We start from the raw sequence: 17,568 nt of genomic DNA on the forward strand, positions 1-17,568 counted from the left end.
GGAATATTTTCTTAATTTATATTAATCTTACGTAGATTATAAAGCACATAATTTCAAATTAAACAATAAAATTATTTTAAAACCTCCAAATAATATTTTTATAATTTTAGAATAATCAATGATGTGCCGGAAATGGCGATTTCCGATTTTTCGATGTCGTAAAAATAGCAAAAGGTTTTTGTTGACACTCTGTTTTCCAAAGGTCAAATTTTACTGCACACCCCACATCAAAATTGAGAAAAAATAAGAAACATTGTAAGTTGATTGTAGATAATTTATTTGATTTGGCATGTTATGTGTGGCATTAAACGTGTGTAACATACTTGGTGAATATTATAGTATAATGTTATAACAGATACCAAAATTGTATAACGAAATCCATTAATATTGATATTGGTCTCTACTAAAATAGGCCACACAAGCTAGGCCTAGCCAGTCAAAGAAAGGAGGAGAGCTAGTATTACTATTACTATTACTATTACTATTAGGAGGGGTAGTTAGGCCTACTAAATTATCTTGCTATCACTAGACTGAGGCCTAGGCCTAGTCTAATAGGGATCCAGTCAAGTCGCCCCATCGCAAAGTCGCCCCATACAAAGTCGCCCAATACAAAGTCGCCCCATCGCAAAGTCGCCCCAAAACAAAGTCGCCCCGGCACAGTCGCCCCATCGCAAAGTCGCCCCATTACAAAGTCGCCCCATCGCAAAGTCGCTCCATCGCAAAGTCGCCCCAACGCAAAGTCGCCCCATTGCAAAGTCGCCCACGGTTTTAATCATATTGGGTGCGTTTGATATCGATTGCGTTGTTACTTTGGTTGCGCTAAATGTCGTATACATTATAATGTTTATCATATTATATATGTTATGCGCGATTTGAACGATTTGCGCAATTTGAAATTGCGCAAAAAAAATCCTTACGCAATTTGAATTGAAACATGTGTTTCAAATTGCGCAAGCAACGTATTAAATTGCGCAAGTAATCTGCAAATTGCGCAAAGTTTTTCGACAGATTGTGAAATCATGCACACCCATATTTTTATAGTAATTTCTAAGAATGATTCAAAATTAAAGATAAATATCGCATTTCCTTATTTTAGTAGTGCAAATATTGTTATAAGTTAGCATACCGTCGAAGAACCGACGAAGGAAAACGAAGCGGTGGTGTTCCACCAGGCGGGCGTGGCGCGGGCGGCCGGCTATACTACTCTAGCCTAGCTAGGGTCTGGACTACTGATACTGACTAGGTTACATGGCCTAGCTTAAACTAATATTAAAAACTTAATTTTTACATTTATTTTGATTTATTTCAAGTTACAGTGATAATATTATTTAATTGTAATAATAAATGTTATGTATTTATTATACACATGTTATCTTCGCATTTATTATGTTTTATTTTGAGTTATTTAGTTTCCAATAAATTATTATAATACCGATTGTCTGGTAGAATTTTGTTGCGCAATTTGAAAATTTACAGTTCGTTTTCAAATTGCGCAAAGGTGTCATTTTGCGCAAGAACTATCTTGCGCAATTTACAAATTGTGCAGCGCAATTTAAAATTGCGCAAAGATTTTCTTGCGCAATTTGAAATTGCGCAAGTTGATTGCGCAATTTGAAATTGCGCAAAAAAATCCTTGCGCAATTTTAAATTGCGCAAGAATTCTTTGCGCAATTTCAAATTGCGCAAGGATTTTTTTGCGCAATTTCAAATTGCGCAAATCGTTCAAATCGCGCATAACATATACATAATTTGTGTTTTAATTTTTATTTTACAGGTTTTAATGGAGTGATGTGCTTTTTAAAAATCATTAAAAAAAATAGTTCCTAAAAAGATTATCCCTGATTTATAGTTTCGAAAATGTTAATTTAATATGATTTTAAAATTAGTTACCAGAGCCACAATTACGAATCTTTCTTCAACCTACGCGTGGATACCAGCTAATTTTTTAGGATAATATAATAAATGTATAAAAATGTGTAGTACTAGTAGTAGGCCTTCGTATAGATTTACAGTAGTTAAAACAATAACAGTGTTGTGAGACAATGAGTGTTAGGCTACTTATTGATCATTTTGCATTTATTGACAAGTTATGTGTCTTAATTTTATAATGACTTTTCAAAATGAAGAAATAAGAAAAAAGGATTTCATCGCCGATATGATTGTTTTACATGCAGGTATTTTAGTAAAATTAAAATGCTACATTTTGACCATGGAAAAACCATCGTACAGTATCGTGTGCGTGTTTTTTAAAAAGGGGAATCCCCGACGGTCAGCAGAAAGACGTAGCAGCTGTGAGGAAACAGATACCAGAAGGCGCAGCTCCGATTGGTTTCAGAGAATGTTTCAGATGGCGAGTCGCCTTTTATTCAACAGCACAATGATAATTTTACTGAAGAAATTCTTTTCAACCCTTTTGGTTATAGAACATTCTAATTATCATGCCTAATAAATATCCTCATATCGGGTGTTTATTTAATTTTAAATTAAACAAGACACTGAAGAGGTACGGAATAATACGTACACGACGGACGTACGACGAATACACACACGCCCGTCATCATTTACGACATATAGTGGTGATATGATGCAATTTTATAATGGATATAATGATGGGATTGCCTTTCCAGGCTTACAATCAAGAATCGCATCGACACAATGTAGTTGATATGGGGTTTAAAAAGGCACATCGCCTAAACTTTCCCATTATAACTAAACTAAACTAAACTAAACAATCAATGTTCATTGTTATATGTATATAATAATAGTAAACTGAATGTTTATAAATAAATTGTTTTACGTAATTTGTTGCATATAAAATAAAAGACACAGACGTAGCCTACGTTTCCTATAAAATATTTCACATTTTAATAATTATGTACTGTTAAATGACATTATGCTGGATAATACTATAATCTTAAACTATGTTTACATATTATTAATATAGGCCTAATAATAATAATAAATATTCACCAAAGTAAAAATGATCTAGATCGTATAACATCATTTTATCGCGACCAAAATTAAACGCAACCGATTTCGAACGCGACTGATATCATCGTAAAACTCCGGCGGGGTTTCCCCATCTTGAGATGGTGCGTTGTAACCGGCGGAGTAATTACGGGGGTTTCCCTCTGGTAAGCTAGCACGTTAGAGTGCGACCGCGGAGTGATTAGTCGGGGGCTTCGTCTCTGATGATGGGAGTGCGTGCCGATCGTGTGACCTGAGAGTGAGACTAGGGCCTACATGGCGGGGCTTCCCCCTTTTATGCCTACACGTTCCGTGTTATTTTGTGTATCATTGCGACATTTTACGCACTTGTAAACTATTTTTTAACGTTTTGGGGCGACTTTGCGATAGGGCGACTTTGTGATAGGGCGACTTTGCGATGGGGCGACTTTGCGATGGGGCGACTTTGCGATGGGGCGACTTTGCGATGGGGCGACTGTGTCGGGGCGACTTTGTTTTGGGGCGACTTTGCGATGGGGCGACTGTGTAAGGGGCGACTTTGTATGGGGCGACTTTGCGATGGGGCGACTTGACTAGCATCCGTTAAATACTCACTGCGAACACTACAACTATAAGATGTCTCAACTTTACACTATAAACTAGCCTTCTATCTATAAGTATATAAAATATGGTATGGTATATTTTTTGCATATTTGTTTTTATTATGACTTAATTTTCACTAACTAATCTAAATGTTTATGTTGTCAATTAACAATAATTAATATTTTTATTAAGGTGGCTGGTGGCTTTTTAGTTGTATAGTGCTCTAATTAACACTTTGACTGCCAAACACGAAGATCTTCGTGTTTGGAAACACAACGCTTGACTGCCAAACACAAAGATCTTCGTGTTTCGCATTTTTTTACGAAATCCGGTAGATAGGTTAATTATTGGTATATACTATAAATACGGACACTATATTCGGTCTGGACCGTCAATATTTTACTTTACGAACGATTTTCAAAATGGTACCTGTCGAAATAACATACACCGCGCATCACAGTAGCGCGTACAGCGATGGTTTGGCGCATTGTGTATCGGTCGCGCGCTAGCTATGCCGCCGAAGCATTACAAAGGTTTATGTGGATTGGCATGTTTGTTTGTTATCTGAATAAAAAATAATGGATGAATTTTCAATATGAAGTCTTTAATTTTATTATTGTATGGATACCCTAATTGTTTTGGTGTTTCACTGTAAGTGGCCGAGTTTCACGCAACAAACTTGTTTACAAATGGTATGAATATTATCATCAGTTTACTAGCTAGGCTAGTAGTACTAGGCTAGCCTAGGCCTAGTCGTAAAACGGTTCCGGACCAACTTTAGGCCTATTTACAGTAACTAGGCCTGGTGTCTTTACTATGTGGATTTTGGCGAAACATTGATGTAAGATGATTTATAAAATGTAATACATTTTTCGATAGTGATAACTTGATTTTATAGGCCTATCGGTGCCGTGTAAGTAACTTTTTCGTTGTTTGTTGATCTCACCGGGCGATATTTTCATATTGTGATGTCTTGCACAAAATCGCGAATATCTCGACTTTCTTGCCCGAAACTACGAAAAACTCAAAAAGTGGGTTACTTTCATTTTACTATTACGATTTACATATATTGCGATTTGACAATCGTTGTTGGTACCATTGTAAAGCTAAAATCTTTATGATTATTTTAGTCTAAATTACATGTAAATCAGATCACATACATAGTTTCAATCAGCTTTAATAAAAACATCGAATTGGGCTAAAAACGCTGGCGGTGGCAGTTTCTAACTGGAAAAACCTCTGGCAGTCAAAGTGTTAATATAGCTAAGCCTAGGTATCTACTGTATACAGATACAATTTTAATGCAATGACAAATATTTTCACTCTCTCATCTGTACTATGTACTGTAGTGAATGAAGTATTCTGAACGATTGCTTTATTATATCTGAGTTGCGTTTAATAATATTACATAAAAAATGAATAATTTTATAATAAATTAGTCTATTCTGATATAATAAATGTTATTTATAAATTATTGATTTATATTTTGATAATTGAATTAATACTCCCACAATACAGTGTACTGTAGCCATGGTTACTCTCATTTATATCGTATGGTATTATGCAATAAATCATAAACAAAATTTCAGTTTTCATGGTAGTCAAAATATTACTGCTTTTGAAATCTTGTTATTTAAATTGTTTATGTGGAGGAGAGGGGTCATTTCCAATTGAGATCCCAGCAACTGTTTAATGTAATGCACTCGTCAATTGTATGACCCACTATACGAACCCCAGGAGAGGTCATGTTAAAAAACAGGGATGGATGGTACATCAAATCAATAAACAATGTTGTATCAATGTCCATCACTTTACCGCCCACTATATCATTAGCACCATGGTCACAGTGCGTCAAAATTGGGGTGTCATGGTCACATTTTTTTATGCATAATGTATTCATAAGGTACAGTATGATTCACATCAGACAAATGACGCACCTCTCCCAGTACAGGGGTCGTATAGTGGGTCATACAAATGACGCACCTCTCTCAGGGGTCGTATAGTGGGTCATGCAATTGACAAGTACATAATATAATTATTGTTTTATTTTTTATAACTATAATCATAATAACAATAATTACAATAATTTAAAACAATACTATTAATAACTACTACAGTAGTAATGACTATAATTTTTATGTGTTTGAATTTTAAATGTAAATATGTATAATTATGTTTGTATGATGTAGTATGTTTAAGCGGATATTAGCCCTTGATGGCATTTGCAGCAAAGAAATTGAATTGAATTATACTACTGACTGACAGTGACACTGTATTCAGATCCAACATAATTCAAATGTGGAGCGCTAACATAATGTTAATTAATGTGTCAAAAAGTAATTTCTTTTTTCATTGTATCTTTCAAAAGGGGAAGAATGTGCTGTAGTGCTACTATACTGGATCTGCCCCTGTGTATACAGATACGTTTTTGGCAATATATTTTTAACAGTGACCTTTAACCTTTACTGTACCTTCCAGAAAATACATAATAAAACATTAGGAATACTTATAACTGGCTAAATGGTTGCAAAGTTCAAGTTCAGTATTGTTTATAATTTGTCAATGTCAACATCACACAGCATATGGAGTGATTGATGAATCTAAAAAAAGAATGTCAATGCTATTGCAATGTATTCAATGATGGTCATTTTAAAAGTGTGTCATAGTTCACGGGCTGTTAGCCAGTCATTGGCTGTAAAATGTGTCATAGTTCACAAGCTGTTAGCCAATCAGTGGCTGGAAAATGTGGCATAGTTCATGGGCTGTTAGCCAATCAGTGGCAGGAAAATGTGGCATAGTTCATGGGCTGTTATGTTAGCCAATCAGTGGCTGGAAAATGTGGCATAGTTCATGGGCTGTTAGCCAATCAGTGGCTGGAAAATGTGGCATAGTTCATGGGCTGTTAGCCAATCAGTGTTTATAAATTTTTTTGCTATTGATTAATGTAATTCAGGTAATAAATATTTCGCCAGTGAGAACTCAATTGTTTAATATTGATGTCGATTTTATACAAAATTATGGATTTTGCCTATTTAAAAAAAAAACATTTATTGGGCTCAGTATTAAAACAAGATGATACTTCTCCTTATAGAATACAGTAATGTTCTCTCTTTAATTTCAAATTGATAATTATTAGAAATAGAGTAGACACTCTATTAAAGGGACCCAACAGAGTTCCTCCTAAAGAGTTAGATGTAGTGTTGCTCTCATTTATTGCATGTGAATTTGTCCCCTTAATACGAAATGACCCAAAGAACGAGTTTTACTTAAAATAACTTTAAAATAATAGAAGTATCGTAATAAAGAAAAAATATATATTGAGACTCTTAATAATATTAATAATGATAGTGATTATTTTATGTTTGATAACAGTCATATAATATACTACAGTACATAAAATATGGTTTTTCTTTAGCCTACTACTTCCATCCTGGAAATGGCTGGATGTGGTTAAAAGATAGTTCCTTTACAGGCTACTGCTTTACCATACTGCATTGAAAGCATTAGTTTTCCTCTTAAAGGTCATGTCTATGTCAGTAAAGAATCATGCAAAATTAGGTCAAGTTTGAGATCTGAACGAATAATAAGGATACAAAAAATCGCAGTTACAGCAAATTCTGAATTGGTGCAATATTTATTCATTTATTTTGTTACAAAATTTATTACCCTAGTTTGTTTCACAGGAAAGTGTCCATTGAATGTGTATTGGCCAATATTTCCCCTTCACATAGAAAAGTGTCTGTATAATGTGTGTCCCATAAATATGGGTTTGCTGTAGTAGTGTTTATATTGCCCCTTAATATTATTTTAATTATTGACCCTTGTTCATTTAGCAAAAAAATCTTATTAATAAGAATTTCCCAAAGTTGGCTACTGTATTTTAAAGTTTAGATTTATTTAATAATTTTTAGATTTATTAAATATGGATGATTCATTTATAGCATCCTTATCTATCATTACATCTTTATAAATTGTTTAAATTAGAGGAAATAAAATTAATATATAATTTAACAGTAACGGAAAACAATAATAAAAAATATAACATGCCGAAAGGAGATTTTTGTATTAATTATTTAAATGTTATTGAATTTAGTTTGAACTACGCTTTTAAAAAGTAGTACACGGGTTATAAACTATAGCTCTTAATTAAACCTTATCAAAACTAGATACTATTTTTAAATGGCATGATTTTTAAAGTTCAAGTTTTTATTTTTAAATCTGCAAAATTGTATCAAAATACGTGATCTCATGGTAACAATTCCAAGTCACATAGACTCACTCATGATTAAGCTGCATCATTGAACCAGCGAAAGCTAGAGCAAAAACATATGTTTTATTCTCTTTGGATCATCCAAAAGAAAAATTATTTGATTACTAAATCAGAAACCTAGGATAATTTTCTCAGCTGTTTTGTAGACAGTGTTACATTTGATTTTAACTGGGAAATGATAAAGCCACGTCACTGAATTCAGGTCAGTTTAGTATTAATCTCTGTCTACACTATCAAACTTTATGTGACAAAAAAATGCAATGTGCCCATATATGGACATGATGATGTTTGATAATGTAGACAGAGCTTTAGATTTTCATTGTACAATTCATTTTGATAATTGTATGCAGATCTCAAGTGTACTATGAATTAGACTAATCAGACATCTTAATTAACCGCTCAGACAATTTTGGAAGTAATTTGCATAACTAATCTGCTCCGATTATGTCATCAAAATGTATTTTGAATTGATATTTGATTAAGATCAGTACATTTTATCATTATATCACACTTAATATACTTTAGACAGAGAAGAAATTCTGCAGTAAAATGCCCGGTGATAGAATGAAAATTAAATATATGAGAATGAGGAAAAAATGCCCAAACTGAGATTTGAACTTAGAACCTTCTGCTTAATATGCATGTGTCCTAACCATTAGACCATTGAGGTTTTCATTGATATTTTTAGAATTTGATTTGATAGCGACTCAGACTTTTTAACACCATCAGTATGGTACAGCAAAACATCTACATTTTTATTTATTTCTTTCTCCCAGCCAATAATGTTAAATCATGCTTCAGTCAATTTTGTTCACTATCACTGATTTAACATTCTTAATGCTTAATTTATTTGATAATTTATTTAATAACATTATCAGTCGGATGGTTTCCAATTTCTCTCTACATTAAACATTCATCAAAAGTGTAGTAAATTGTACATTTTACAGTAATATTCACTAGCCTGTACCATACTATATTTCAATCTTTTAGCACATCAGCGGTTTAGTACTCTAGGTTAGTTTTGTATAACGCAACACAAAATGTACAGTATGTAAACAGCAATCGGGAAAGTATATCTTTGGTGATAATATTAATTATGCGTAATATTGGGCGTTTCTCAGAAACATCCACACAATACATTGAGTATTAATTCACAATAAAATCAATTTTACATAAAGAATATGTTTTTCTTTTGTCATTCGTTTAATATTGATTCACATTTTGTTGAGTTATCGTTAACAAAATTAGGATGAGCCAACAAGATAATACATCATTGTTTACCTGGAAAATAACATTATCATTGTTAGATTTAATTTGATTCATCATAGAACTATGTACGGAAGCCAAATACAGGGCCGTAGCCACCAGTATGGTTGGTAAGGTTTCAACCTGACCACTTTTTCACAGAAGCCTATTGACATGACAACTCTGTGGCTTCAACAGGAATGGTTTACTTTTCTTGCGAAAACCGCACTACTTTCTTGTGGCTACTGTACATCACTGAAATAAGATAATTAGATTTTTTTTAAAGTAGAACAAGTGTTCAAATGTTTTTATTACAGTATAGTAAAACTTCTCATAAATGAACGAGAGAATATATTTTAACAATATAGAAAAATAATAGTGGGTTAGATTGCATTACAATCAAAATATTGTACTAATTAATACTATTCTTCCACAAGAAATTAGGCCTAAGCTCTGTCTACACTCTCAAACTGTAGAAAGTGTGATGTATCTAAATATTGTAGTGATATGCCCAAATATGGAAGTGATACAGTATGACATCATCACATCACTTTTGTTTTGTCACATCAAGTTTGATAGTGTAGACAGAGCTTTAGGGCATATTTTATTTTAGGATAATTATTACAGGATGCTGTGAGAAATGTATATCTTCACCAGACGAAAACACATTAAATATATAAAAATAAATCTATAACATTCCTTATTCATTCAATGAAAGCCCAACCCAAATAATTAATGTAATGATACCCATACAGCATATCCTGGCTTGTTGTGTTACACAGTGCTATAAGTATTGACTCAGCCACACTATATTCTATGTATGTTCACTGGGATGTTATGATAGTTGATTTTACCATTGATTTCTGATTCTCTTTTCAGGTTTGTTGTTCCTTACTACTGATGTTGTGAGTACTAGTTCTATACTATAGGTAATTATATTTATTATCTTTATTTTATTTCAAACTATTTCTAATATTGATTGTGAGGACATTCAATTCAATTCAATTCAACTTCAAGAAAATGAGGTAAACATAATAAATAATAAAATTAATAACAAGGCAATTGCTGATAAAAAAAAGTATACATTAATCAATAAGAGGATTAAGGGGGTCATGTTAAAATTATTTTGCTGCAGTAACTAAATTTTTACTGCAATAATGTATGAGTTTAATTTGTGATTAATATAGAAGTTTATGAGCCCAATGATGTGATAAGGCAGGTTTGTGATACATTATTCTGTTAATTATAAAGGTACAGTATTTAAGAACAACTATCTAAAGATGTGTCTGCACTTTTAAAGTTTATGTGACAACAAAATGTGGTATGCCCATATATGGACAAGATGTCATATCACTACCTTGTTTGGGCATATCACTACCATATTAGGTTACAACACACTTCTGTTGTCAAACTAGTTTGACATGGTAGACAGAGCTTTAGATGCCAACTATAAAAGAGGTAAGATGGATCTTTATGTGTTCTCTCCTTTTCCAGTGTACTGTTGATGAGATCATTACCAATATGTAAACCCTGCGCAAAGAGAGAGTGTCCGTAATATTTTTGAGAGTGACCGTAGCACCATCAACATAGAAATTGTCAAAAAAACAAGACATTTTGACAAACTTTATCACCGAACTCGCAAATCTACATTTTTCATTATTCTAATTAGCAGAAACAGTAAATATTTTGTAAGATCCTCATTTTTATAGTTTTTTTGTATTTCAGTTTAAAAGCGAGTCTTTAATCAGCTGATTTATGTCAAACGGTCAGGGACATAATTATTAAAAACCCTTTGTCATAATCATAATTGTCACTTCCCCTCAGTGGACAGTCGATAATTTCTCTTTCTTTTGAACTAGTCCCATGTTTTACTAGCCTATATCTTTTTTGCTTCCTAATTCTTTTCCGTATTTCTATGTGATATTATAATTATAAAGACTTGCTCATTGAGAACTGACGGAGAGAGAACATAAAGAAAAGGTAAAGGTGTCAATTTATATGCAGATATTAATGTTCCAGCTAACTATAAATAACTTGTATTAATAGCTTATATTCACGGTTTCCTGTACTTCATATTGATCAAGACTTATTGTACATGGAAATATTTACAATAATATCTCATTTTAAAATTGCGTTGTGACTATAATGAAAATGTACCAATTTACAACCTATGATAGAGATAAAAATAATTTTTTTACACACTTATGCAAGCAAATGTACAATTAAGGGTTACATTTTGTACGTAATATGTTAAATTTTAAACTGACCTTATTAAAATGTACCTATTTACATTCCATGGTGAAGTAAAGAGAAAGAAAAAAAAAAGCAGTCTCAATAGTTGACATTAAAGACAAGTATATTGAAAGATTGCAATGATCTTTTTACTCACTTAAGCGTGGTTCCCACTAGCGACGCAACGCAAGGACGTAACGCAACGCAAGTGAATTGACCAATCACAAGCGATGACTTATTCGCTTGTGATTGCTAACTGTCTATAACTTTGCTGGTCACTGGTTAAAACGCTTGCGTTGCATTTACGTCCTTGCGTTACGTTCTAGTGGGAATCAAGCTTTAGTTTACGTCCTTGCGTTACGTTCTAGTGGGAATCAAGCTTAAAGCAAGCAAATGTATTAAGGGTTTTATTTTGTGTGTACAGTAGAACCTGTGTTTTACGTACCCTAATTTTACGTTCCCTGGATTTTACGTACCCTGGATTTTACGTATGCTTAAAATAACCAATGACGTCATCATTTTCTTACATTGAGGGCATTTTCAAACAAAGCCATGGCTGTGTAAGGAATTCTGCTGTGTAAGACAAGCTACACACGTGCATTCCTCCTACAGCAGCGACCGTTTTTATTGATAGAAAATACAAGAACATTATTGATATTAAGCGCACAGGCTGTATATACTGTGTACTTTTTTAGTTAGGCCTCACATCTTGCTAGGCCTGCTAGCCTGGACTGAATAGTCTAGGCAAGGCCTAGCTAGTGACCACCTGCATGCTGTACAGTAAAGTAGGCAAACACGGTAGCCTTTATAGCTACGATCTCTACATATTTGGGGTCAATTTAAGGTCAACCTTGATTTTACGAATCTCTTGTTTTACGTACGCCTTTCGGTCCCGTACCGTACGTAAAATGAAGGTTCTACTGTAATAGGTTACATTTTTGTTGTATCCATGACCTTATTAAAATGTACCTATTTACACTCCATGGTGAATTAAGGAGAAAGAAACAGAAATATCAGTTGTTGTTTACATTATTGGTTTCATTGTCCGACCTAATTTGATGACTTGTTATACTAATTGTACGATGAATTGTTTCCCCGATTTGCGCAAGGGATATGGAAAATCTCCGTCGATTAGCTTATGTATCACTTCATTTCCTGGAAATCCAAGGGCAATCCTTTAGGAATTTATTTGAATTGTATTCAATTGTCATTATAGAATTAAGAATTTTGGTTTATTAGTCTGGGAAATTAAAATGATAATTTAACATTCATGTATACATGTAGAAAGCAATGTTAAGTTAATGATTTAATTCTAGATAACCTTGTAAAAGGGGTGAACCTTGTTATGTGTCAATTCGCACAATCGCAAGGAAAGACAAACATAGATAATGTTGGTTTTATTACTATATTTTTTATCTTTCAGATTTGATTGGACAATACTGTATTTCGATAACTGACAAGAAGATAAAAAGTGTATAACCATGTAAGTAAATTGTTTGTGGAATGCACTATATGAATATAACATTAATAGGGTTGTCCCCTAAATAGGGGTGTCACAAATAAACCTGATTGACGAAAATGTTTGAGGAGCACCTCATTTCAGTATCTTACCATCATGGCCTAAAGCAGCCACATTTTAAAACTGACTACTTTAATAATAATATTCGTTTATATATAGTGCTTATTACACTGCTTCTAAGCGCTTCATATTATTACCCTAGTCATTTTTTTTAATGAAACATTTTTTGGAAACTCCCATAATGCAGCTAGTAATCAGCGCAAAGTTGTATTTTGATGTAACTGGGTACCAATTTATACACCTGGGTGGAGAGAGGCAAACATAAGTAAAGTATCTTGCATAATGATAAAAGCAATGCGACGAGAGTTGGATTCGAACCACGATCTCATGATCAGTAGTCTAAGGTCCAACACTGTGCTACACACCCTCTTTCCATGGTAAATTTAACACTGGAGAGGTTTAAATTGGGAGATGAAAAAATGAAAAGGTTTAATTTATATCAGTGATCAGTGACACAAGAGACACACCAAATCAATTACCAATTATAAAATTGATTGATTTGGTTAATATTCTTAAATAGTACCACAATTGGATAATCTTTAAGCTAATCCCTGCTTTGACCATTTGACCAATTTGAAATTTGACCACAGACTCTCTCATTCGTTATTAATTAATTCGTAGGTTTTATCCCTAGACAAATTAAAACTCTTGCGTTTCTCGTTTGACCAATGCTCAATAGAAATCTTGTGAAATTTAAGATTGTCTGTTTATGATTAACTCTATTACTACGTTATTACTTCGTTAAGAAGGCTTTGACATTTTATCATTATATTCCAATCTTGTGAAATTTGAATCAAATTTACAGTTGAAGTAATAGACATACTTTATTTTATGGAACCGCTAACCAGTGGCATTAATGCATGGGTCAAAAATAGAACCAAGAAAAAACGATGAACGTATAATGTATAAATATTAGCAGTCCGGCTCAATCACTGTTATCATTATTTATGTTCAACTTTAACGATTCGAAAATTCAACGCAACTAGCCATAGCGTTATGTAGCCTGGAAAACAGGCTTTAGTTGCCCTCCAATACCAGGTAGTTGCATTTAGGATTCTCATGCTCTGAAGCCCCTGGGTTTAGCCAGTGAATGCTCATAATTGTAACATTACCATGCAGATGCATGTATAAGCCAACCCTAGGCTAAAAAGCACACCCCAACTTTAAATCAATGTCCGTATCTTTGTGTGTATATTCCCACACACCAAACCTCACTAAATTATTTATCAACTGTCTTTATGAAAAAAAAAAAACTCAAGTAGACGATGATACAGTTATGAATGTGATTATATTAATTTATTCAAATTCATCTTTTGTAAACATATGATATTAATTATTAAATTCAAATGTAAACAAACGCCAATATAAAACTAAAATACTGTACACCACAATTATTGTTTAAACTCAAGTTGACGATGATACAGTTATGAATGTGTTGTATTCATTTTTATTCAAATTCATCTTTTGTAAACATATGACATTAATTGTTAAATTCAACTGTAGACAAACTAAAATATTACCACAATTATTGTCTAAATGATGTAATTATCATATTTGTTATTATACTTATTAATTATGCATGTATTTGACATATTGTGTTAACAAATCAAATATTGCATTAAGTTTGTTAAGAATTGTTGAATATGTGACATTAGATTGTTGAGGCTACGGATTATCACACTAAAATGTATTTGAATCGTAAAATATACCTGAATGTGCTCTACTCTTATTGAGAGCGTATTATACTAATAGTGCCTGCAGCATGTAAAGGGACAATTTGAGATCATACATTTTCGGGGAAAAAATCTTTATCTGACACTATCATCTATTTAAATTTAACTTGTTCTTTCTAAGTAAAGCTTATTGAACCTTTTTTTTTTCCAGATGCAGCGTAAACAACAAATTCTTTGATCGTTTTTGAGTGATGAGCCGATAACTGTCTGCAGCTATGTCTTCTGTTTGGAAAAGATTACAGCGGGTCGGGAAACGGGCTGCAAAGTTTAAGTTTACCTGCTCATACCATGAACTGCAACTCAAAGCAACTAAGAAATGGTAAGTTTTTAGTTGTATAAAATTGTTTTACATCCTCCCCACCCACCCTCTATTAAAATTATCATGCCTTGCTCCCTGAAATAGGAACAAATATTAATAATATTATTATTATAATATTCATTCAGATGAATACAGGTAGCTGTTCATTTTGTCAGAAACATAATATTATTAAAGGCTATCCATAATAGTAAGAATAGCACTTTTCATAGCACCTTGTTGCAATAGGTGTCCATTTAAGGGCCCCCTAAGGCACTATAAAAATGGTTGTGAGCAAGCTGTACAGTATGAAAACAAGTAGTTTGTTACAGTGATGATAGTGCGTATCCAACTGATGTATTTAATAGGTATCGAAAATAAAAGGAGTTAACAATTTATAAAAATTAAAGTGAAATGAGTAATTTTGAAATTGTTATTTCATAGTAAGATTATATTATGTATTGTAAGGTGACTTTCAATAAAGTGACATTCTGTAAGGTAACATTCTATAAGGTGATATATTCTGTAAATGACATTCTGTAAGGTGACATTCTATAAGGTGATATATTCTGTAACTGACATTCTATAAGGTGACATTCTATAAGGTGATATATTCTGTAACTGACATTCTGTGTAAGGTAACATTCTATAAGGTGATATTCTGTAAATGACATTCTGTATTAGGTGACATTCTGTGAGGTGATATTCTGTGAGGTGACATTCTGTGAGGTGATATTCTGTAACTGACATTCTCTAAGGTGACATTATATAATGTGATTTATTCTGTAACTGACATTCTGTAAGGTGACATTATATAAGGTAATATTCTGTAAGTGACATTCTGTAACTGACATTCTCTAATGTGATAGTCTGTAACTGACATTCTGTAAGGTGACATTCTAAAAGGTGACATTCTATAATGTGATCTGTAACTGACATTCTGTAAGGTGACATTCTCTAAGGTGACATTCTATAAGGTGATATTCTGTAGCTGACATTCTGTAAGGTGACATTCTATAAGGTGACTTTCTGTATGTGACATTTTATAATGTGATTTTCTGTAACTGACATTCTGTAAGGTGACACTCTATAACGTAATATTCTGTAAGGTGACATTTATTCTACAATATAAGGTGATATTCTGTCAACTGACATTATAAAATGTAAAACTCTGTAAAGTTGAAATTCTGTAAGAGTGTGTTTCTTCTCAGTAACACCAGACAACACATTCAGCTGAAATTAACAGTTATTTTACAGTGCATTCACATTTTTACTACAAAAAATAATAATTTTCAGTTTTTATAGTCCTTTTATTTATTTATTGTTTGGGTTTCATCTGTCAGAATTGCTTTCTCATTTATTATGTCAAGCTAAATAGCAGCTCAGGAAGTGCAGAATTCTATGAAACTGTTTGTCATTACATCCGAGTATATCCCCAACCCATATTTATAAATGATATAATTTGTGACAAAAGACGAAATAGACACTCTTTAGAGCACACATCTGCTTTTGAATATGAATTAAATATTGTCCAACATTTGTTGTTCCTTTTCAAATATGTAGTAATGTTTAACAATCAACTTCACGTGGCTAAACCAATCTGCGCCTTGTGATACCTTCCGCAAATTTGACAACTTTTTTTTTTCAATTGCAAAACTTGGCAAGGAAGCTATCACATTGTTTATTTATCTGTGAGCATGTGCAGAAGGTTGTTATGCTCTATCGCTTTATTTGGTGCTGTGTTGTGCCTAGTATTTCATAAAAATCTTGCTTCTGTCTATTTTCATTTAGGATATGACTCACCGTAGGGCCTATTTTAGTATCACCTGTTTCACCCTATTTGCTGCATCTCGGTTTATGATCAATTCTAAATTTAGCTAGCCCATAATTATATCCCATGGACTTTAACACTATGCATTTACACTGTATCAATTGTTTTGTTGTTTGTTATCACTGCTAGGTATACAATACTTTACTGTAGTCCAATTGAAGCTGTATTTCCCTACAAAATACAAGGTTTCTTAAGTTTCTTTAATGTTCTCCTGCCGACCTAAAAACTACTAAAGGCCGACGCTATCTCAAGACGAATTGTCTCGTCAGGATTCAACTCAGACAGCACCAACGAGTCAAGATGTCGGGCATCGTCGTTTTGTAGATATAGGAGAATATGGTATACTGTTACGTGTTATGGAACATTATTGTTTTGTGACATAATATACAAATAATGAATGTTTATGAGTGGAATGGTACAAATAATGAATGTTTATGAGTGGAATGGTACAAATAATGAATGTTTATGAGTGGAATGGTACAAATAATGAATGTTTATGAGTGGAATGGTACAAATAATTAATGTTTATGAGTGGAATGGTACAAATAATGAATGTTTATGAGTGGAATGGTACAAATAATACCTTAAATTTAAAGCACTTCTTTTTAATCAACCTGCGTACATTAGTCAATTAATCACCATTTATGTTCCTGGACGGACTCTTAGATCATCTGATGATATCTTACTCTCTGTTCCACGCATAGCTACTAAAACTTTGATCATAGATCGTTTTCTTTTGCAGCACCCACACTCTGGAATTCACTCCCCGCACAAATTAAACACTGCTCTTCTGTTGCCTTATTTAAAAAATTGCTCAAAACTTATTTTTTCGAC

General features: G+C 33.0%; 1 protein-coding gene across 6 annotated transcripts in view; it reads left to right on the forward strand.

Moving 5' to 3' along the window:
* The first annotated feature begins 207 nt into the window (after nucleotides 1-207).
* Nucleotides 208-17,568, forward strand: part of LOC140061199 (EH domain-binding protein 1-like) — a 65,437-nt gene continuing 48,076 nt past the window's right edge. For all 6 annotated transcript variants that reach the window (XM_072107699.1, XM_072107704.1, XM_072107700.1 and 3 more), the window contains exons 1-4: nucleotides 208-255; nucleotides 9,944-9,993; nucleotides 12,720-12,779; nucleotides 14,760-14,927. In XM_072107699.1, the coding sequence (XP_071963800.1) occupies nucleotides 14,824-14,927 (104 nt within the window). In that variant the 5' untranslated portion in view covers nucleotides 208-255; nucleotides 9,944-9,993; nucleotides 12,720-12,779; nucleotides 14,760-14,823. The remainder of the gene's footprint in view (nucleotides 256-9,943; nucleotides 9,994-12,719; nucleotides 12,780-14,759; nucleotides 14,928-17,568) is intronic.

Source organism: Antedon mediterranea, chromosome 10 (genome assembly GCF_964355755.1).
Source record: "Antedon mediterranea chromosome 10, ecAntMedi1.1, whole genome shotgun sequence".
NCBI lineage: Eukaryota > Metazoa > Echinodermata > Crinoidea > Comatulida > Antedonidae > Antedon > Antedon mediterranea.